The sequence below is a fragment of the Leptonychotes weddellii genome, chromosome 11 (assembly GCF_054177405.1).
Source record: "Leptonychotes weddellii isolate Sample4059 chromosome 11, ASM5417740v2, whole genome shotgun sequence".
NCBI classification, from domain to species: Eukaryota; Metazoa; Chordata; class Mammalia; order Carnivora; family Phocidae; genus Leptonychotes; species Leptonychotes weddellii.
This window is the reverse complement of record NC_138379.1, coordinates 34,837,157-34,860,703: the sequence shown is the minus strand read 5'-3', so window position 1 is coordinate 34,860,703 and position 23,547 is coordinate 34,837,157. Positions and strand designations below refer to the sequence as shown.

General features: G+C 38.1%; 1 protein-coding gene and 2 pseudogenes across 2 annotated transcripts in view; 1 reads left to right on the top strand and 2 right to left on the bottom strand.

Annotated features, from left to right (window-relative positions):
- LOC102739429 (L-lactate dehydrogenase C chain) overlaps window positions 1-23,547 on the top strand; it is a 50,973-nt gene that overhangs the window by 6,495 nt on the left and 20,931 nt on the right. The window contains exons 3-4 of the mRNA XM_081798506.1: window positions 5,859-5,976; window positions 16,676-16,849. Of these exons, the coding sequence (XP_081654632.1) occupies window positions 5,859-5,976; window positions 16,676-16,849 (292 nt within the window). The remainder of the gene's footprint in view (window positions 1-5,858; window positions 5,977-16,675; window positions 16,850-23,547) is intronic.
- Window positions 1-23,547, bottom strand: part of LOC145716181 (WW domain-binding protein 2 pseudogene) — a 74,515-nt pseudogene that overhangs the window by 30,492 nt on the left and 20,476 nt on the right. The gene's annotated exons all lie outside the window — the stretch shown is intronic.
- LOC102738826 (mitochondrial import receptor subunit TOM7 homolog pseudogene) lies at window positions 11,551-11,708 on the bottom strand (annotated as a pseudogene).

Here is a 23,547-nt window from a genome sequence, read left to right as displayed (position 1 = left end):
TTTTTTTTTTTTTAAGATTTTATTTACTTTTAGATAGAGGGAGAGTGAAGGGAAGGGTGGTGGAGGTGGGGAGGAGCAGAGAGAGAGAGGGAGAGAAAGAATCTCAAGCAGACTCCTCGCTGAGTGCAGAGCCCAGTGCAGGGCTTGACCCCAAGGCCTTGAGATCATGACCTGAGCTGAAATCAAGAGTCGGGCACTTAAGCGACTGAACCACCCAGACGCCACTCCTTTGCCTGTTTTTAAATCGGGTTATTTGTTGTTGACTTGTAGGAGTTCTTTTTATATTCTAGATATCAATCTCTTACCAAATTTGTGATTTTCAAGTATTTTTTCCACTCCGTGGTTTTCTTTTCACTCTGCTGTTTCTTTTCATTGTGTTCTTTGATGCACAGACATTTTTAACTTTTTTAAAGATTTTATTTATTTATTTGAGAGAGAGAGCATGAGAGGGGAGAGGGTCAGAGGGAGAAGCAGACTCCCCGCTGAGCAGGGAGCCCGACGCGGCACTCGATCCCGGGACTCCAGGATCATGACCTGAGCAGAAGATAGTTGCTTAACCAACTGAGCCACCCAGGCGCCCCAGACATTTTTAATTTTAATGTAATTCAATTTATTATTATTTTTTTTAAGAGAGAGAGCAAGCGAGTGGGAGGGGGGTGGGAGGGGCAGAGGGAGAGAGAAAATTTTAAGCAGGCTTCATGCCCAGCACAGACCCTGACATGGGGCTCGGTCTCGTGACCCTGAGGTCATTACCTGAGCTGAAATCAAGAGTCAGATGCTTCACCAGCTGAGCCACCCAGACACTGCTCAATTTATCTATTTTTATTTTTGTTGTATGTGTTTTGGTGTCATATCCAAAGATCATTGCCAAGTCCAATATCATGAATCTTTTCCCTTATATTTTCTCCTAAGAGTTTTATATAGTTTTAGGTCTTACATTTAGGTCTTTGATCCATTTTTAATTATGTATATGGTGTAAGGTATAGGTCCAACTTCATTCTTTTGCTTGTAAATATCCACTTATTCCAGTATGATTTGTTGAAAAGACTCTCTTTTCCCGCATTGAATGGCCTTGGCACTCCTGTCAAAAATTATTTAACCATATATGTGAGAGTTTATTTCTGGGCTCTCTGTTCCATTGGTCTATATGTCTTTATGCCAATACCATGCTATTAAGAAAACTTAGAAGTTTTGAATTCAGGAAGCATGAGACCTCCAAATTTATTCTTTTCCAAGATTGTTTTGTCCATTTGGAGTCCTTTAAGATTCTTTAGAATGGATTTTGTTCTATTTCTTTAAAAAATGTCATTGGGATTTCACAGGGGTTTGCATTAAATCTGTAGATGGTTTTGGGTATGTTGACATCTTAACAATATTAAGTATTTCAATCCATGATCATGTGATGTCTTTCCACTTATTTGTATCTTCTTTAATTTGTTTCAGCAACATTTGTAGTTTTCAGTGTACAAGCCTTTTGCTTCTCCGGGCACCTGGCTGGCTCAGTCGGTTAGGTATCTGCTTTCGGCTCAGGTCATGATCTCAGGGTCCTGGGATTGAGCCCCGCATCGGGCTCCCTGCTCACTGGGGAGTCTGCTTCTCCCTCTCCCTTTGCCCCTCCCCCTGCCCATGCTCTCTCTCACTATCTCTCTCTCAAATAAAATCTAAAACAAAAAACCCAAGCCTTTTGCTTTTTAAAATGTTTTAAAGGTATTATTTAATCTTTATAACAACCTTGGGAGATAGGTACATTATCATCTCCATTTATAAATGAGAATAGTGGGGCGCCTGGGTGGCTCAGTTGGTTAAGCGACTGCCTTCGGCTCAGGTCATGATCCTGGAGTCCCGGGATCGAGTCCCGCATCGGGCTCCCTGCTCGGCAGGGAGTCTGCTTCTCCCTCTGACCCTCCTCCCTCTCATGCTCTCTGTATCTCCTTCTCTCTGTCTCAAATAAATAAATAAAATCTTTAAAAAAAAAATGAGAATAGTGAAGCATAGATATTAAGTAACTTGCCCATGGTCAAGTGGCTAGTATAGGTGAAGGGGTTAGGATTCAAACCTTGGCAACTGGACATAGATCCTGTTGTGTTCTGAAAAGCTTTACTATATTATTTAGATAATTTTTTTTTTAAAACTGGCAGAGGAAGGTGAGAAGAAGCAAAGCCAGTTAAATTCCAGAACCCCAAGAAAGGCTCAGCAATTAGAAGTACCAACGCCTCACAAAGTGGTGGTAAGAGATGGGACAAACACAGGAGAATTGGTTCAAAGTTTATATGATCAGAAGGAAAAACACCAGATTCTCTTCTGTACCTTACTCAACCAAGAAACCACCTCTCACATCTCAGCAGGCAAGGGGAAGGAGTATATTCTTTGGAGAAATTGAATCAGGCAGGTTCTGCACTCAAGACATTAAGGACAGTAAAGACAGGCATCTTATTGAAAGCAGTAGGATTAGTTGAAGGTCTACAAGTTGGACGGTGAAGCAGAAACCCTTTGACTTCCACTGGGCTGCTAGAAAGCAGATTGTCAAAGATGAAATATAGAAAAGAAATGAAATTAGAGGACCAATCAGGAGGTCCCATTACTCATTGACATTTCAGTAAGAAAAAAGAAAGAGAAGAAAATTATTCAAGAGATAAAAGAAAAAGTCTAAAACTGAAGGATGTGAGTTTGCAGATATAAAGAATTTATTGGGGAAAAAAAAGAATTTATTGAAGGGGGCACCTGGCTGGCTCAGTCAGTGGAGTATGTGACTCTTGATCTTGGGGTTGTGAGTTTGAACCCCACATTGGGTGTGGAGATTACTTAAAAATAAAATTTTAAAGAATTTATTGAGTGCTCAGCACAATGAATCAAAAAAAGCTTCCTCCAAGGCATATTATCATGAAATTTCAGAATTCCAGTTGTGAGAGAAGGTCAGTTGTTGGAGCCCATTTATTTCCTACTAGAATCCTTAGTATACTGGTAAATACCCAGTTCCTATAGATGTGCATTGTGGGATAAATGGAAAGTGATGAAGGATATTAAAATATGCATATTTATATAGTTTACTGACTTCAAGGAACATATAGGCCCTAATAAGTACTATAACACCTGCATATATCATTGAAAGGTGGACTTTAAAGCATAGCAGTATGTCCTACTTCCTTCTGCTGTACAGAATATAGTGGTCCTAGCAGTCTTCCTTAGATTAATTTTAATTCTCTTTTAACTTTACTCTTCTCTTACCTTACTTTGGTTATTCTAGAACTCCCTGGAGAAGAGATCCCGGAATAATCATAACTATTCTTTTTTTTTTTTTAAGATTTATTTATTTATTTATTTATTTGAGAGACAGAGAAAGTGGGGTGGAGGGGCAGAAGGAGAGGGAGAGAGAGTCTTAAGCAAACTCCATGCTGAACATGAAGCCCAATGCGGGGCATGATCCCATGACCCTGAGATCACGACCTGGGCCAAAACGAAGAGTCAGATGCTTAACTGACTGTGCCAACTAAGCACCCCGCTCATAACTATTCTTAAAAGATTCTGGCAGGTTAAATAAACCCAGGCTCTCTATTTGGAATTCTTTTTGAGAAATGACTCATAGATATAGTTAATTCTTAGAAAACAAGAACGTCTGGGATTATTTGAATTCTGTCTTTGGCAGTCAAGACAAACAGAGCTGGGGGATGCGTGGGTGGCTCAGGCCGTTGAGCATCTGCCTTTGGCTCGGGTCATGATCCCTGGGTCCGGGGATCAAGTCACACATCGGGCTCTCTGTTCAGCACGGAGCTGCTTCTCTCTCGCCCTCAGCCTGCCATCCACCCTGCTTATGCTCTCTCTCTTTGTCAAATAAATAAAATCTTAAAAAAAAAAAAAAAAAAAAAGACAAACAGAGCTGGGAAGATTCCCTTGAAAAGAGAATTGTCTGGTAACTTGTTAAGAAGAGATATAATCCGGGACACATGGGTGGCTCAGTTGGTTAAGTGTCTGCCTTCGGCTCAGGTCATGATCCCAGGGTCCTGGGATCAAGTCCGACATCGGGCTCTCTACTCTGTGGGGAGCCTGCTTCTCCCTCTGTCTCTATCTCTCATGAATAAATAAATAAAATCTTTAACAAAAAAAGAAGATACATAATTCAAGTTGGAAATATAATTTAAAAAGCAGGCTGTGTTGGCTATTACTATCATTCAGCTTCAAATCCAACTTTCTGTATTCTGTGGTGCTGGTGCTCGATCTCTGCATAATCTTTTTCTCCTTTACCAGTTGGCATCTTGTTAGGTTCTGCGAATAGGAAGCACTAGAGGGAAGTTGGAATGCAGGAGTGGAGAAATGATCTCCTTTCTGTTTGCTTGTTTTGGTCACTTTCATCTCAGCTGCAGCCCTTTGCTTCAGTGGTAGCTGTTGGTTCTAGCTTCCAGTTTCTTTTGGAGCTCCCAGCCTCATTTTGCCCCTTCAGTGGTATCAGTAGCAGCCAGGTTTTGCTTCTTACAGAGGTCTGAGCCTGGCTCCATCAGCACCTCCTTTAGTCTCTCTCTTTGTTCCCTCAGTCTTAGGGGTAGTGGCTTCAAACTGTGATTTCTATCTCTGGGTTACCTCAAATGTTCCCTTTTTGTTGTTTCAGCCCTCCAACAGCTGTCTAACCAGTTCCCTGTATTAAATACCTTCTTTTGAAATGCTTAGAGTGGTTTCTGTTTTCCTGTTCAGACCCAGACAGATACATAGACTAATATAAAAATGGATCCATAAACATGATCTGGTTTTCTTATCAGTTAGCTTAGAAGTGATATGTGATCCTTCTGGGTGAAACTCCTTATCTTCCTCATATTCCTGATGTATAACACATAATTTAGTACATTTTAGAATCTACAGTTTTCCAGAAAGGTCAGATGGTATCTGATCTGAGAAAAAATGGTAGCAAATAGGGACTTTGATCCTTTTCCCTTACTTCTTATCTTTAGAATCTGGCCACTGGAATCTGAGGGAAAACACTCCTTCTATATAGTTCTGTATTCTGTTTCATTTGGTAAACTCAATTCAAATTAGAGTAAGTAAAAAAGAGACTATACAGATCTTCCTGGATTTATGATGATGTTACATCTCAATAAACTCATCATAAGTTGAAAATGTCCTAAGTTGAAAATGTATTTAAGATATAATTATTAATGTATTTAATAATAAATGTATTTAATCATAGCTTAGCCTAGCCTACCTTAAACATGCTCAGAACTACATTAGCTTACAGTTGGGCAAAACCATGAAACACAAAGCTTATTTTATAATCAAGTGTTGAATATCTCATGAAATTTATTGAATATGGTACTGAAAGTAAAAAACAGAATGGTTGTTAAGTGTATCCGTTGTTTACCCTCATGATTGTGTCGCTGACTGGGAGCTATGGTCTGGTTATATGCCCATTTACCCCTAGGTTGGAGATCCAATGTTAAATGTACTGTGCCTGAAATGGGTTCCCACAGAGGGCCACCTTTCTATTTTGGCCACAAGGATGCATATCAAAAACAACCTCAGCCAATTCAGAAATTAGGCATAAAGGTTAAATGTAATAAAATACTTTGAAAGAACTTAGTAGCTTTTCATCATTTTTAAATTATTATCTGAAGTGGAAAAAAAGCCACTTCTAAAAAATCGAACAATTATATGAAGGCAAAGCAATTAGTAATTTTTGCTACATTCTGTTGCTTACCTTGACTTCTGGTCACTCTAGGCACATTCACCAACTATCACTTTTATATTATTTTTTCTATTAAAATATCACTATACTTTGATTATAAAGTAGCCATACATGAATTTTTCTCATTTTTCTAAAACTGAAATAGGAACATTCTTCAGTACATGTTATTCAAAACTTTCATGTATTTTAGGATTTGGCGGATGAACTTGCCCTCGTTGATGTTGCAGTGGACAAACTGAAGGGAGAAATGATGGATCTTCAGCATGGCAGTCTTTTCTTTAATACTTCAAAGATTACCTCTGGAAAAGGTTAATTTTAATTAATTAATTAATTATTTTAAAAAGATTTTATTTATTTATTTGACAGAGAGAGACATAGTGAGAGAGGGAACACAAGCAGGGGGAGTGGGAGAGGGAGAAGCAGGCCTCCCGCTGAACAGGGAGCCCGACGTGGGGCTCCATCCCAAGACTCTGGGATCATGACCCGAACCAAAGGCAGACGCCTAACAACTGAGCCACCCAGGTGTCCCTAGGTTAATTTTAAAGAGTTCTTTTCAGAGCTTTAAAAAAGAGTAATGAATTGGGCGCCTGGGTGGCTCAGTTGGTTAAGCGACTGCCTTCGGCTCAGGTCATGATCCTGGAGTCCCGGGATCGAGTCCCGCATCGGGCTCCCTGCTCGGCAGGGAGTCTGCTTCTCCCTCTGACCCTCCCCCCCTCATGTGTTCTCTCTCATTCTCTCTCTCTCAAATAAATAAATAAAATCTTTAAAAAAAAAAAAAGAGTAATGAATTTTACCAAACTGGTATCCATAAATATAAAATTAAAAATAGCACCACTCTCATTAGGACATACAGTTTAAAAGGTTAATTTTTATTTTTTTAATCATTTTTTAAAAAGATTTTATTTATTTATTTGAGAGAGAGAAAGCACAAGCAGGGGGATAATAGGGGCGCCTGGGTAGCTCAGTCAGTTAAGCTTCTGACTTCGGCTCAGGTCATGATCTCAGGATCCTGGGGTTGAGTCCCACTTTGGACTCCTCACTCAGTGGGGAGTCTGCTTCTCCCTCTTCCTCTGTCCCTCCCCCTGCTCATGCTCTCTCTGTCTCTCTCTCAAATAAATAAAATCTTTAAAAAAGAAACAATTATTAAAAAATTAATTATGAAATGCTTGACATAGAAAAAGAGTTTAAGTATAATAAACATCAATGTATCCAACACACAGCAAAAAAAAAAAATAAAACATTACTAATTTAGTTGATATGTTCTGTGTTACATCTATTCATGTCTCAATCCTGAATATACTGGTTATCTTTACTATGCATTTCTTTTACACTTGTATTTTAGTGACTTACCTCATATTATATAACTATGAGATATAATTGGCATAAATACATTTGGATATGAACATGACTAATTCTTGTTATGCAACAACCAATGAGCAGAAGTACATAGACCTCCCATATGAAAGTCTACTAATTGAGAGTATTCAGTTGCCTTAGATATCATTATGTTTTATATCATTTAATTTACTGAATCAGTTCAGTGGAGTCAGGTTAAAAGAGCTCCTACTGTATTAAAATACTTCTAAAAATCATTCAGCCTTTACTTTCTAGGAATGTGGCAGAATAAATACCTGGACCAATCTTTTTGCTGTAAATAACAAAACTCCTGCATAAAATATGAAAGAAAGAAGTTATCAATCCTTAAAGAATTGATATGCTCTTAATAAAGACATTTTCAGAATAGGCATTGAATGTAGTCAGGAAACTAGGGAGTTAAGCAGAGCATTGTAGCTAGTTTTCATTAGCTAGTATTAGTCAAACTTAGTGAACTTCAGTTTTGATTTCCACTGCCTCACAGGATTTAGGAGACTGGAGACAGCTTAATTTGGGGAGTTCTATAGGAGTTAACTCCATAAAGCTGGAACCCCAATGGACTACACCAGGGGTTAGTAAACTCTTTTTTGTAAAGGATCAGATGGTAAATATTTTAGGCTTTGTGGGCTATATGGTCTCTGTCAAAGCTACTCAACTCTGTTGTTGTAATTCTAAAGCAGTGATCAACAATATGTGAATGGGTGTGGCTATGTTCCAATGAGATTTTATTTACTAAAACAGGTGATGGGCCAGATCTGGCTTACTGGCCCTCACTTGCCAATTCCTTAACATAAGGATGACCTAGAAGCAATTTGTTTCTCCCTACCTCTGGGGACTGACAGTAAAATCAAGCGTCTCAGCTGCTTGAGTAAAGGAGGGAAATGGTGGCCAAGAATTTGTAGCCACAAGCTGGCCCTTATATGAATTCCAAAAAAATCTCAAGCAGTCTTAAGACTTAAGATAGTTTTGGGGCACGTGGGTGGTTTAGTTGGTTAAGTGTCTGACTCTTGGTTTCTGCTCAGGTCAGGATCTCATGGGTCAGTGGATCAAGCCTCACATCAGGCTCGGCGTTCAGTGGGGAGTCTGCTTGAAGGTTCTCTCCCTCTGCCCCTCCCCCCACTTTCTCTCTCTCTCTCTCAAATAAATAAATACATCTTTTAAAAAAAGGCTTAAGATAGTCTCTGGAAGAAACCCACTTTATTTTAGGCCTCAAAGAAGTTCCACAAATAGGGGCGCCTGGGTGGCTCAGTTGGTTGAGCGACTGCCTTCAGCTCGGGTCATGATCCTGGAGTCCCGGGATCGAGTCCCGCATCGGGCTGCCTGCTCAGCGGGGAGTCTGCTTCTCCCTCTCCCGCTCCCCCCTCTTGTGCTCTCTCTCTCTCACTCTCTCTCTCAAATAAATAAATAAAATCTTTAAAAAAAAAAAAAAAAAAAAGAAGTTCCACAAATAAAATTCCAAAAAAATGAACATCTCATAGTAGGAATAATTAAATCTACCAAGAAAATGCATAAGCAAGAACCAGCAGAGATAACAGAAAAGGCCACCATAGATTTCAGATGTTGAAATTATGAAACACAAGTTAGAAATTAACTATAATTATTCCACTTAAAGAAATAAAGGACAAACTTGAAAATATCAGTATGAGACAGGAAATTATTAAAAAAAAACCATATTTTTAAAATAGCCAAATATAGGGGTGCCTGGGTGGCTCAGTCATTTAAGCATCCAACCCTTGATTTCAGCTCAGGTCATGATCTCAGGGTCATGGAATTGAGCCCTGTGTTTGGGCTCTGTGCTCAGTGCAGAATCTGCTTGAGATTCTCTCCCTCTGCCCCTCCCCCCAACTCTCTCCCTCTCTCTCTCTCAAATAAATAAATAAATAAATAAAATCTTAAAAAAAGAAAAGTAAAATAGCCAAATATAACTTCTAAATAATGAAATAGAATGAAATAAAAAACTCAATTAATGGATGTAATAATAGAGCAGACATCTTGAAGAGAGAAATGATGAATCTAAGGCAATTACAAAGAAGATAGCAAGAAGTAGAAAATAGGACAGGCTAAGAATCATAGAGGATAAAGTGATAAAATGTCATGTACATCTAATTAGAAAAGTGAATGGGGAAGAGGACATATTTGAAGATTTATAATTGAGCATTTTTAAAAACTAATGAAAAATAACCCACACACTCAAGCCAAATAATCTCAAGGATAAATACAAAATCCCTATCTAGACACATTCTTGTGAAATCAGAGAACACTAAAGGCAAAGAGAAGAAAAAGTTGTCACTAGACAAATTATAGAAAAAGGAAAGAGTAACTGACTTATTATTAACAACACCCTGAAACCAGAATACAATGAAATGATATCTTTAATGTGCTGAGAGAGAGTAAATGTCAATCCAGAATCTCTATCCAGCAAAAATATCTTTTAAGAATAAGGTTATAATACAGATATTTTCAGACAGACTAAGTTACCATCAGACCCTCACTAATAAAAATGCAAAGCCAAAATATGGAAAAGCCCAAATGTCCATTGACAGATGAATGGATAAAGAAGATGTGATATATATATATCCTATATACATAGGATATATATAGGAATATTACTCAGCCATCAAAAAGAATGGAATTTTGTCATTTGCAATGATGTAGATGGAACTAGAGGGTATTATGCTAAGCAAAATAAGTCAATCAAAGAAAAACAAATACCATATGATTTTACTCATATGTGGGATTTAAGAAACAAAACAGATGAACATAGGGGAAAGGAAGGAAAAATAAAATAAGATGAAAACAGAGAGGGAGGCAAATCATAAGAGACTTGTAACTGTGGAAAACAAACTGAGGATTGCTGGAGGGGAGGTGGGTGGGGGGATGGGGTAATTGGGTGATGGGCATAAAGGAGGGCACTTGAAGTAATGAGCACTGGGTGTTGTATGCAACTGATGAGTCATTGGATTCTACCTCTGAAACTCATAACACAGTATATGTTAATTAAATTGAGCTTAAATAAAAATTTTTTAAAAATTAAAAGTTAAGAGGTGCCTCGTGGCTCAGTGGGTTAAGCATCTGCCTTCGGCTCAGGTCATGATCCCAGGGTCCTGGGATCGAGTCTGACATTGGGCTTCCTGCTCATCGGGGAGCCTGCTTCTCCCTCTCCCTCTGCCTGCCTCTCTGCCTACTTGTGCTCTCTCTCTGTCTCTGTCAAATAAATAAAATCTTTTAAAAAATTAAAAATTAAAAATAATTAAAATAAAAATACAAAAATACATAAGGCAAAAGAAAAGTGATCTTAGATACAAGGTCTGAGATGCAAAAAAAGTGTGAAGAGCACAGAAAATGGTAAAAATGAGGACAAATCTAAATAAATATAAATTGTATAAGACTATATAATGTCTTGTGGGATTAAAAAATTTAAAAATATAGCATATAAATCTGGGTGTGAAATGTGATAGTGGGGAATGAAATAGTGTTCTAAGTTCCTCAGTCATTAGGAAAGATGGAAAGGTGATGATTATCTTTGGACTTTGATAACTTAAATATGCATATTGTAACTTCTATAACAACCTTTAAAAGAATAGAAACAGTGTAACCTCTAAATTAGCAAAGGGGAAGAAGTAAAATTAGAAAAACGTACCTGGTGAATTAAAAAGAAGGTAAAGGAAAAAAACAAGAAAAGAGACAACATATAGAGCTAAGAGTTTAGTGAGGATGCTGGACATAAAGTTATTTTTTTTTAAAGATTTTATTTATTTATTTGAGAGAGAGAATGAGAGAGAGAGAGAGCACAAGAGGGGGGAGTGGGAGAGGGAGAAGCAAACTCCCTGCTGAGCGGAGAGCCCGATACGGGACTCAATCCCGGGACTCCAGGATCATGATCTGAGCCAAAGGCGGTTGCTTAACCATCTGAGCCACCCAGGCACCCGACATAAAGTTATTAATAAAAAATTCATTGTACTTATATATGTCAAAAACAAGCAAAAGAATTTAAAGCTATTATTTACATTATCAAAAATAGGAAGTATGTGGGAATAAATCTAACAAGATATCTATAGAACTTTTATTCAGAAAAGGATACAACCTCATTGAATAATATTAAATACATAAATAAATAGACCTTGCATATAGAAGTCTCATGTAAGTCTCTATTGTAAGATGTCCATTCTTCATGATTATAGATGATATGCAACCGTAGTCAAAAGCTCAAAAAGTTCTTTGTTGTTATACACACTAAATTCATTCTAAAATTCATTTAGAAATTCAAAGGTCCAAGAATAGACATTTTTTATAAGATTATTAAAAACACTTATTTTGATACAGTCTATCATCAATAATTCAGTAGAGGTTCCACTCTGCCACAGATGCATCTGTGTGGTAAGAAGCCTGTTCCCTCCAACGATTGAATGTCTGAGTGATGTCCCATCTCTTATCCCAGCTAGCGTGCGTGCCTTTCATATTGTTCCTGCCTATTGATTGCTTCCAAATCCAGATAACCAAATAGTCCTTTATTCCCAAAGTAGGTTCAAAACAGTTGGTTCAGGCACACCTCTAAAATCCCTGGTAAATCATGAGAGGACTAAAGTCCCAGTGGATGGCATATTGGCCATCCTTGAAGAGATTCTGCAGCCTCTGTTTGCTTGGCCTCTTTGCTCAGCTTCACCATGGTGATGGCCTGGGCTGCCCAGTCAACAAAATATTATTTTTTAAAAAATATTTTGTTTATTTGAGAGAGAGAGAAAGCACGAGCAGGGGGAGGGGCAGAGGGAGAAGCAGGCTTCCTGCTGAGCAAGGAGCTCCACGTGGGACCCGATCCTAGGACTTCGGGATCATGACCTGAGCCGAAGGCAGACGCTTAACCGACTGAGCCACCCAGGCGCCCCCTTAACAAGATACTCTTGAAAAAAAAAAAAAGAACAAGGTGGTGAGAACTTGGCTTTACCAGATATCAAGACTTTATAAAACTACACAAATTAAGTGCAGAGACAAACAAAAGATTATTATATAACACTGATCATATTGTAGATCAATGGGAAATGTATGGACTTACAAAATTTTTTTGTTATGGAAATGGTTATTTTTATGGAAAGAAGTAAAATTGAACCCTTATCTGATAACACACATACAAATTAATTCCAGGTTTGTTAAAGGCCAAAATGTGAAAGGTAAAACTTCAAATCTTCTATTGAGAAGATAATATAGAATATCTTTATGACCTCAGGGTAGGGAAGAATTTCTTTTTTTTAAAAAAATTATTTGTTAATTTGAGAGAGAGAGAATGAGCAGGGGAGGAGCACAGGGAGAGAGTCTTAAGCAGACTCCACCTTGAGCAGGGAGCCCAGCGCGGGGCTCAGTCTCACAACCCTTAGATCACCATCTGACCTGAAACCAAGAGTCGGCCACTTAACTGACTGTGCCACCCAGGCATCTCAGGTAGGGAAGAATTTATTTTCTTTTTCTTTCTTTTTTTTAGGGAAGAATTTCTTAAACACAAAGACACAAAAAGCACTAACAATAAAAGAAAGAATATAAAGCTAGAATTTGTGTTCATAAAAAGACCCTGTAGGGCGCCTGGGTGGCTCAGTTGGTTAAGCGACTGCCTTCGGCTCAGGTCATGATCCTGGAGTCCCGGGATCGAGTCCTGCATCGGGCTCCCTGCTCGGCAGCGAGCCTGCTTCTCCCTCTGACCCTCCCCCCTCTCATGTGCTCTCTGTCTCTCTCATTCTCTCTGTCTCAAATAAATAAATAAAAATCTTTAAAAAAAAAAAAAAGACCCTGTAAAAGAGTGAAGAGAAAGCCATAAACTAAGAGAAGATATTTGCAACATGAACAATTGACAAAAGAATAGTATTTAGAATAAAAATACTTGCATAATAAATAAGCCCCTCCTGCTCATGCTCTTTCTCTCTCTCTAATTAATAAATCTTTAAAAAATAAAAATAAGATAAATATATATAACCCAGTAGAAAAATGGGAAAAGACTTGAACATTTCACAAAAGAAGAAACTCACATGGCCTATAAATATATGAAAAGACAATCTCATTAGTAATCAAGGAAAGGAAAATAAAAGGCATATCAACATTACATAGCCGGTAGAGTGGTAAAATTGTGTAGGTAAAAGGTGAAAGGGAAAAGGTAAAAGGATGTAGAACAATAGGTACGCTCATGCATGACATGTAGGAATGTAGGAATGTAAACTAAAACCACTTTTTTAAAAAAGTTTGTCGGGGCGCCTGGGTGGCTCAGTTGGTTAAGTGACTGCCTTCGGCTCAGGTCATGATCTCTCATTCTCTCTCTCTCAAATAAATAAATAAAATCTTTAAAAAAATAAAAAATAAAAAAATTAAAAAGTTTGTCAATAGGGCGCCTGGGTGGTTTAGTACATTAAGCGTCTACCTTTGGGTCAGGTCATGATCCTGGGGTTCTGGGATGGAGCCCCACATCTGGCTCCTTGCTCAGTGGGGAGCCTGCTTCTCCCTCTGCCCCTTCCCCTGCTCTTTCTCTCTCTCTCACAAAAAAAAAAAAAGTTTGTCAATTACCTGGTGAAGTTGAACATGAACATATCCCACAACCCAGAAATTGCATCCCTAGGTATATTCCCAAGAGAAATTTGTGCACATGTGCACTAGATACAGGTACAAGAATGTATAGTGATGTGATTTGTAATTGCCCCAAACTAGAAACAATTCACTGAATACCAATACTAAGTTATATATATTATGCAGTGTGATATTATGCAACAGTGAAAGTGAATGAACTACAGAGACACAGTTAACATGGATAAATATCAGTTATATGATATTTAGCTAAAGTAATATGTACCTTATGATTCAAAGGTGACACCGAATATGTTGCTTAAATATGCATAGATGGTACAACTTTTTGTGTGTGTGATTTTAACAGCTCTGAAGAATGGTTGGTAACCTCTGAGTATGAAAGATAGAGATGCAACCTATTAGAGGTACACAGGTGTTTCTAAGATATTGGTGATGTTCTACTAATTTGTGTGATTTTTATGGAGTTGTTAACTTTAATATTTTTAAAATTGAACATATATTTCTTAAACATTCTATATGAATGATGTAATACACAATAGAGTGTTTTGAAAATACATTTAGTGAGTTCTAATGGTGAAGATCAATGGAACATTATTGATTATCCAAGATGTTTTTAATTGCCTCATATGTACAATAGTTAACACAGAGCTCAAGTGCTGGGAACACAGAAGGTGCTAAAAATATTTGTCAAAGGGAGGAATATGAAATCAAAACCTGTTATTATGGAACTCATGATCAAGTTAGGAATGTAAGTACAACATAAACATCGAAAGATAACACAAGGAACCATATATAAGGACTATTTGAGCATTATAGGCAGTAAAGGCTATAAAAATTCAGTCAAGAGTGGTATTTATGAATGATATGATTAGAAGATGCCTAGTGGGGAAATTGGTATTTGAAGAAGTACTTGGCTAATATAATAATAATAATTGCTGACATTTATTGAATATTTAATATATACTAGGCACTGTTCTGAGTACTTTTTGTCTTTTAACTCACTGAATCATTTTCTTAAGAACCATATAAAAGAAAAACTATTATTAGCTCAGTCTGGCAGATGAGGATCTAAGGGTCAGAGGAGCAGGCAAAATACTTGTCCGGGGTCACACAGCTAGGAAGTGGCAGAGTCAGGATATAGGCAGTTGGACCTTAAGAGTCTTTGCTCCAGACCATTATGGTTTGCTGTCTCTTGGAGGATTGAGTTATATTTAGAACAGAAAATAACAGGTGAAGAGATGATGGCATTAACAGAATCAGGGCACCTGGAAAATCTGACATAAAATTAAGACACAAAGCTAGTAAAATAATTCTGAAGCAGATTACGAAAAGACTTGATATTTTACTTTGGTAGACAGTTTAATTATATTTGTTGAACATCATAATATTTCAAATAATCTGAACTGTGGAGAGATGACTCTGAAGAAGTTGCAAGGATTTTTCCCCATTCTCTAAAAATTGAGAGGGTAGTAGGGAGAGCTAGAGGGATGAGGAAACAGAGAGAGATTGAGAGATTACTTTGGATTTCTACAGTTAGATAAGACTTTATGGAAGTTGAACATTAAGCAAGGTCTTTGAGCAAGCATGAGTAGACTGTGTGCAGAGAGAGAAGAACTTCCTCCTATATAGGTCTTTTACTTGATACAAAGGAGAGATAATTTTCTAGATAATGTGAAACATGTCAAAGAAATGCCATCTTTCTAAGTTTATCTTTCTAGTTAAAATCTTTACCGAGGCACAGAAAACATTAAAATGTTTATGGTTTATAAATTATCTCCTCTTTTGGATTAGAGAGATATGAAATGACCATAAATGGAGAAACAATAATGTCTTTAAAATTAAGTGGATTTCCTTTTTTAAAAGAGCATGAGGGCACCTGGCTGGCTCAGTTTGAAGACCATGCAACTCTTGACCCCAGGGTAGTGAGTTCAAGCCCCATGTTGGGTGTAGAGATTCCAAAAATAAATAAATAAACAGAGAAGAGCATAAAATAATTTTTTTTAAAAAATAGAGATGAGATATATAGGAAATCTTAGTTTAATTTTTGACATCCATATGGAAAATAACTTCCAGGTATTTAATGCTTTTTTAAAAGTCCAGTACAGGGTGCCTGGGTGGCTCAGATGGTTAAGCGTCTGCCTTCAGCTCAGGTCATGATCTCAGGGTCCTGGGATCGAGTCCCGCATCGGGCTCCCTGCTCTTTGGGAGCCTGCTTCTCCCTCTGCCTTTCTCTCTCGCTCTGTCTCTCATGAATAAAAAAAAAAAAAAAAAAAAAAAAAGTCCAGTACAGGATAGTGAGCATCATATCATATTATCATTGGATTTAGTAGGTAAAACAGTTTTATGACTGGTCATCAGATTTAGAAAGTAGTTTACCTTCTTGTGAGGATCAAGAACTTCTTTGTGATCTCAAATCTAGTCCCTTATAATAGTTAGAAGTAAATATACATGCTCATCCTTAGAATCTTGAAACAGACATAAATTCTCAGAGTTTTAAGCTTCATAAGGTGTTTCTAAGAAGCCAGAGAGAGCTGACTTGCATTGCCTCAGGCCTTAATAAGAAATGAGAATGTGGGCTAAAAGGGATGGTACAATATGTTATTATTTGGAAAAAATGTGAAAACTTGTAAGTCATAGTAACAAGGCCCCCTTCAGCTTATGCAATGTAACATTACTACATGGAAAGTCTGTTCATCAGCAAATGCCAGACATGAAGGTAAATGTGTACCTTATTTGTTTATTTATTTATGATAGATGAGTATTTTATTATTATTTTTTTAAAGATTTTATTCATTTATTTGAGAGAGAGAGACACAGTGCGAGAGGGAACACAGCAGGGGGACTGGTAGAGGGAGAAGGAGGCTCCCTGCAGAGCAGGGAGCCCAATGTGGGACCTGATCCCAGGACCCTGGGATCATGACCTGAGCCGAAGGCAGATGCTTAACCAACTGAGCCACCCAGGCATGCTGATAGATGAGTACTTTAATACCAGGGTCATACAATAGCCTTTCAAAGAAGTACAGCACAGTAATTATGGCGTTCTTGATCCAAGTATTGCCTTCTGTTTCTTTTTAGATTACATAGTATCTGCAAACTCCAAATTAGTTATTGTCACAGCAGGTGCACGCCAACAGGAGGGAGAAAGTCGCCTTGCCCTGGTCCAACGTAACGTAAACATCATGAAATCAATCATTCCTATCATAGTCCAACATAGTCCTGACTGTAAGATGCTTATTGTTTCAAATCCAGGTAAGTCTTTTATCCTCCCTTTAACTGAATAAAGATGATCTTTCCATACTATTTTTAAAAAACAATTTCATTGAGGTAATATTTATGTACAATAAACTGCACCCAAAGTATATAAGAGATCTCCATCCCCCTCTTCCCTAGCCCCTGGCCACCACCACTTTGTTTTTATGAGTTTGGCTATTTTAGAATCCACATATAAGTGACATCATAAAGTATTTGTCTTTCTCTGTCAGACTTACTTCACTTAACATAGTGCCTTCAAGATCCATCCATGTCACAAATGGCAGGATTTCTTTCTTTCTTGTAGCTGAATATTAAATTGTATGTATATATATATACACACATATATATGTGTGTGTGTGTGTATACACACAATGTATACATATATATATATAAACATCTTTTTTTTCTTGTGCTGTCTTTTATTCCTGTAACTTATTCATTCCATACCTAGAAGCCTGTATCTCCTTCTCCCCTTCACCCATTTTGCCCAACCCTCCCACTACACTCCCCTTTGGCAGCTATCAGTTTGTTCTCTGTATTTATAGGTCTGATTCTACTTTTTTTAATTAAGATTTTATTTATTTATTTGACAGAGAGAGAGAGAGAAAGAGCTTGAGCAGGGGGAGGGGCAGAGGGAGAAGCGGACTCCCCGCCAAGCAGAGAGCCTGATGAGGGGCTCAATCCCAGAACCCTGGGATCATGACCTAAGCTGAAGGCAGACACCCAACCAGCTGAGCCACTCAGGCACCCTCTGATTCTACTTTTTGTTTGTTTATTCATTTTTTTTGGGGGGGGGATTCCACTTATAAGTGGAATCATATGGTATTTCTCTTTCTCAGTCTGATTTATTTCAGTTAGCATAATGCCCTCTAGGTCATCCATGTTTTCTCAAATGGCACAATCTCATTTTTTGTAGTTGCATAATATTCCATTATATACCACATTTTCCTTATCCATTTGTCTGTTGATATACACTTATATTGTTTCCATATCTTGGCTATTGTGAATAATGCTGCAAACAATATAGGGGTGCATATATCTTTTTAGTGTTTTCATTTTGGGGGGGTAAATACTCAATAGTAGAATAATTGGATCATATGGCATTTCTGTTTTTAATTTTTTGAGTAATGTTCATGCTGTTTTTCACAGTGGCTGTACCAATTTACAATCCCACCAACAGTGCACGAGAGTTCTTTTTTCTCCACATCCTCACCAACACTTGTTGTTTCTTGTGTTTTTGATTTTAGCCTTTCTGACAGGTGTGAGGTGATATCTTGTTGTGTTATTTTTATTTTTATTTTATTTTATTTTTTTAAAGATTTTATTTATTTTTTTTGAGAGAGAGACAGCGAGAGAGGGAACCCAAGCAGGGGGAGTGGGAGAGGGAGAAGCAGGCTTCCGGCTGAGCAAAGAGCCCGATGTGGGGCTCGATCCCAGGACCCTGGGATCATGACCTGAACTGAAGGCAGACGCTTAATAACTGAGCCACCCAGGCACCCCTTGTTGTGGTTTTGATTTGCATTTCCCTGATGATGAATAATGGGCATGTTTTCATGTATCTGTTGGCCATCTGTATGTCTTCTTTGGAAAAATGTCTATTCATGTCTTTTGCCTGTTTTTTAATTGGGTTATTCATTTGGAGGGTGTTGAATTTTATAGGTTCTTTATATATTTTGGATACTAACCCTTTATCAGATATCAGATACATCATTTGCAAATATCTTCTCCCATTCCATAGGTTGCATTTTAGTTTTGTTGATTATTTCCTTTGCTGTGCAGAAGCTTTTTATTTTGATGTAGTCTCAATAATTTATTTTTGATTTGGTTTCCTTTGCCTTAGGAGACATATCTAGAAAGAAGTTGCTATGGCTCATGTCAAAGAGGTTACTGCCAGGGCGCCTGGGTGTCTCAGTCATTAAGCATCTGCCTTTGGCTCAGGTCATGATTCCAGGTCCTGGGATTGAGCCCTGCATCGGGCCCCCTGCTCGGTGGGAAGCCTGCTTCTCCCTCTCCCTCTCCCACTCCCCCTGCTTGTATTCCCTCTCTCGCTGTGTCTCTCTCTGTCAAATAAATAAATAAAATCTTAAAAAAAAAAAAAGGTTACTGCCTGTGCTCTCCTCTTGGATTTTAATGGTTTCCTGTCTCACATTTAGGTCTTTCATCCATTTTTAGTTTATTTTTGTGTATAGTGTAAGAAAGTGGTCCAGTTTCATTCTTTTGCATGTTCCTGTCCAGTTTTCACAATATCATTTATTGAAGAGACTGTCTTTTTCCCATTGGGTATTCTTTCCTGCTTTGTCGAAAATTAATTGACCATATAATTGTGGGTTTATTTCTGGGTTTTCTATTTGATTCCATTGATCTATGTGTCTCTTTTTTGTGCCAGTACCATACTGTTTTGATTACTACAGCTTTGTAATATAACTTGAAGTCCAGAATTGTGATGTCTTCAGGTTTGCTTTTATTTTTCAAGGTTGCTTTGGCTATTTGGGGTCTTTTGTGGTTCTATACAAATTTTAGGATTGTTTGTTCTAGCTCTATGAAAAATGCTGTTGGTATTTTGAAAGGGATTGCCTTAAATGTGTAAATTGCTTTGGGTAGCATGGACATTTTAACAATATTTGTTCTTCCAATCCATGAGCATGGAATGTCTTTCCATTTCCTTGTGTCATCTTCAGTTTCTTTCATCAGTATTTTGTAGTTTTCAGAGTACAGGTCTTTCATTTCTTTGGTTAGGTTTATTCCTAGGTATCTTATTGTTTTTGTTGCAATTGTAAATGGGATTGATTCCTTAATTTCTCTTTCTGCTGCTTCATTATTAGTTATAGAAATGTAACAGATTTCTGCATGTTGATTTTATATCCTGTGACTTTACTGAATTGGTTTATCAGTTCTAGTGGGTTTTTTTGTGGTTTATTTTGGGTTTTCTATATAGTATCATGTTATGTGCAAATACTGAAAGTTTCTCTTTTTCCTTGCTGATTTGGATGCCTTTTGTTCCTTTTTGTTGTCTGATTGCTGTGGCTAAGACTTCCAGTACTATGTTGAATAAAAGTGGTGAGAATGGGGGCGCCTGGGTGGCTCAGTTGTTAAGCGTCTGCCTTCGGTGCAGGTCATGATCCCAGGACTCTGGGATCAAGCCCCGCATCGGGCTCCCTGCTCAGCGGGAAGCCTGCTTCTCCCTCTGCCTCTGCCCCTGCTTGTGTTCCCTCTCTCGCTGTCTCTCTGTCAAATAAATAAATAAAATCTTAAAAAAAAAAAGTGGTGAGAATGGACATCCCTGTCTTGTTCCTGACTATAGAGAAAAGCTCTCAGGTTTTTCCCATTGAGGATGATAGTAGCTGTGGGTTTTTCATATATGGCCTTTATTATGTTGAGGTATGTTCCCTCTAAACCTACATTGTTGATGGATTTTATCATGAATGGATGTCATGCTTTGTGAAATGCTTTTTCTGCATCTATTGAAATGATCATATGGTTCCTACCCTTTTTTTTTTTTATTAATGTGATGTATCACGTTGATTGATTTGAGAGTATTGAACCATTCTTGCAACCCAAGAATAAATCCCACTTGATTGGGGTGAATTATTTTTTTAATGTATTGTTGGATTTGATTTGCTAGTATTTTATTGAGAATTTTTGCATCTGTGTTCATCAGAGATATGGCCTTTAGTTCTCTTTTTTAGGGGTGTCTTTATCTGGTTTTGGTATCAGCATAATGCTGGCCTCAAAGAATGAATTTGGAAATTTTCCTTACTTTTCTATTTTTTAGAATAATTTGAGAAGAATAGGTATTAACTCTTCTTTAAAGTGTTTGGTAGAATTTGCCTGTGAAGCCATCTGGTCATGGACTTTGTTTGCTGGGAGTTTTTTGATTACTGATTCAATTTCTTTGCTGGTTATCAGTCTGTTCAAGTTTTCTATTTCTTCTTGTGGTTTTGGTAGTTTATATGTTTCTAGGAATTTATCCATTTCTTCTAGGTTGTCCAATTTGTTGGCATAGTTTTTCATAATATTCTGTTATAATTGTTTGTACTTCTTTTTTTTTTTTTTAAAGATTTTATTTATTTATTTGACAGAGAGAGAGCAGGAGAGCACAAGCAGTGGGAGCAGCAGAGGGAGAGGGAGAAGCAGGCCCCCTGCTCAGCAGGGAGCCCGATGTGGGGCTTGATCCCAGGATCCTGGGATCATGACCTGAGCCGAAGGCAGTCGCTTAACCAACTGAGCCACCCAGATGCCCCAATTGTTTGTATTTCTATGGTGTTCGTTGTTATTTCTCCTCTTTCCTTTCAAAGAACCAGTTCCTGGTTTCATTGATCTGTTCTATTTTGTAGTTTCTATTATCATTTATTTCTGCTCTAATCTTTATTATTTCCTTCCTTCTGCTGGCTTTATGCTTTGTTATTTTTTTTTCTGGCTCCTTTAGGTGTAAGGTTAGATTGTTTGAGATTTTCCTTGCTTCTTAAGGTAGGCATCTATTGCTATATAGTTCCTTCTTAGGACTACTTTTACTACATCTCAAAGGTTTTGGACCTTTGTGTTTTCATTTTCATTTGTTTCCATGTATGTTTTGAAATTTCTGCTTTGATTTCCAGGTTGACCTGTTCATTGTTTAGTAGCATGTTGTTTAACCTCCATGTATTTGTGATCTTCCCAAATTTTTTCTTGTGATGGACTTCTAGTTTCACAGTGTTGTGGTTGGAAAAGGTGCATGGTTTGACTTCAATCTTTTTGTATTTGTTGAAGCTTGTTTTGTGACCTGATACATGATCTATTCTGGTGAGTGTTCCATGTGCACTTGAAAAGAATGTGTATTCTGATGTTTTAAGATGAAATATTCTGAATATATCTATTAAGTTCAACAGATTCTTTCTTCTTGATCCATTCTGTTGTTGATGCTATCTATTGCAGTTTTCATTTCACTCATTATATTCTTCAACTCTAGAATTTGGTTCTTTTTTATGATTTGTCTCTTCATTAAATTTCTCATTTTGTTTTCCTGATTTCACTGAACTATTTCTGTGTTTTCTTGTAACTCATTTAGCTTCCTTAAACCAGATATTTTGAATTCTTTGTTTGCTAAGATCTCCATGTCTTTGGGGTTGATTACTGGAAGATTATTGAGATCCTTTGGTAGTGTCATGTTTCCCTGATATTTTTATGTTCCTTGAAGTCTTGTGTTATTGTCTTTGCATTTGAAGTAGCTGTAACCTCCTCTAGTCTTTACCAACTTAGTTCAGGACAGAAATGTCTTCTGTCAGCCCTGCTAGGGATTCTGAGGCTTTCTCAGACCTATGTATATGCCTGCTCCACACATCTTACACCCTGTTGTGGCAGGATTCTTGAGCTTCTATGCCTCATTTTGACCCTCAATGCAGTAGGCCAAGTGCTGACAGCCTCTCTTTTGCTTTCCGAAGGATATGGCTTAAGTTGAAGTTTGCAGTTTCTTTCTGACCCACAGTTTTGGTCCAGCTTTCTGCCTGTGCTCACTAGCTGTTTGCTAATGCTTATTCTTGCCATTGGAAGTACATAGAGGGAGCCAACCCCAGTAGGGTGTGTATGGGGGTCTGTGTGTGGAATGCTGGGATTGCCTCTGTGTTAGTTGGGGGGATCTACTGGCAGGGCATCCCCAGTGGCTCATGGGCACACTTCCTGTTGGAGTCCACAACACATTTAGTAGGATCTATGTCCCATAATGCCCCTTTGAGAGTCCTGTCTGCCACTGTCTTAGCTTCTTCTCATTCCCCAGTCATGGAGCTCAGGACTCAATACTTTGGATGGGGTGAGAAAGAAATGGGCTTCTTTGGTAAGAGTTTGCATAGCTAGTGAAGGTAGGTGCTTACTCACACACTCTGACTTTCTTTGTGGGGGAAATCATGAGCTAAAAAGATCTCTTTTGGCACTGAGCTCTTCCACCTTGGGGGAGGAGTGATGCAAGTAAAGTCAAACTGTTCCTCTTACCCTTTTCAATGCATCCAAACTCATATTATTTTGCCCCACTGGTGTGCTGGGACTTCTCTGCTGGAAACCTGGACTTCCAGAAAGGCTATCCTATCCATAGGTGGATTGTCTAAGACTGTTTTCCAGGGGCTCCTGGACTGTAGTAAAGTGGGGCTGGAATTGGCTCATGGGCCATTGCAGGGTCCACAGCTGGGACTGAGGCCTCTGTGCCGATTACATGCCTGACACATGGGTGAGTGAGTATCCTTCTGGTTTCCTTGGTGTATAGTGCTGGATCCCACCGCTCCAGCAAAGGCATTTCTGTCCATGGGTGGATGCCAGATTGTTGTTTTTGAGGGGTGGGTGGTGAGAAGGTATGTCTTATTTGGCTGTGTTGCTGACATCATTCCAAAGTGAGTATTTTTTTAAAATTTTTTATTGTTATGTTAATCACCATACATTACATCATTAGTTTTAGATGTAGCGTTCCATGATTCATTGTTTGTGCATAACACCCAGTGCTCCATGCAGAACATGCCCTCTTTAATACCCATCACCAGGCTAACCCATCCTCCCACCTCCCTCTCCTCTAGAACCCTCAGTTTGTTTTTCAGAGTCCATTGTCTCTCATGGTTCGTCTCCCCCTCCAATTTCCCCCCCTTCATTCTTCCCCTCCTGCTATCTTCTTCTTCTTTTTTTTTTCTTAACATATATTACATTATTTGTTTCAGAGGTACAGATATGAGATTTAACAG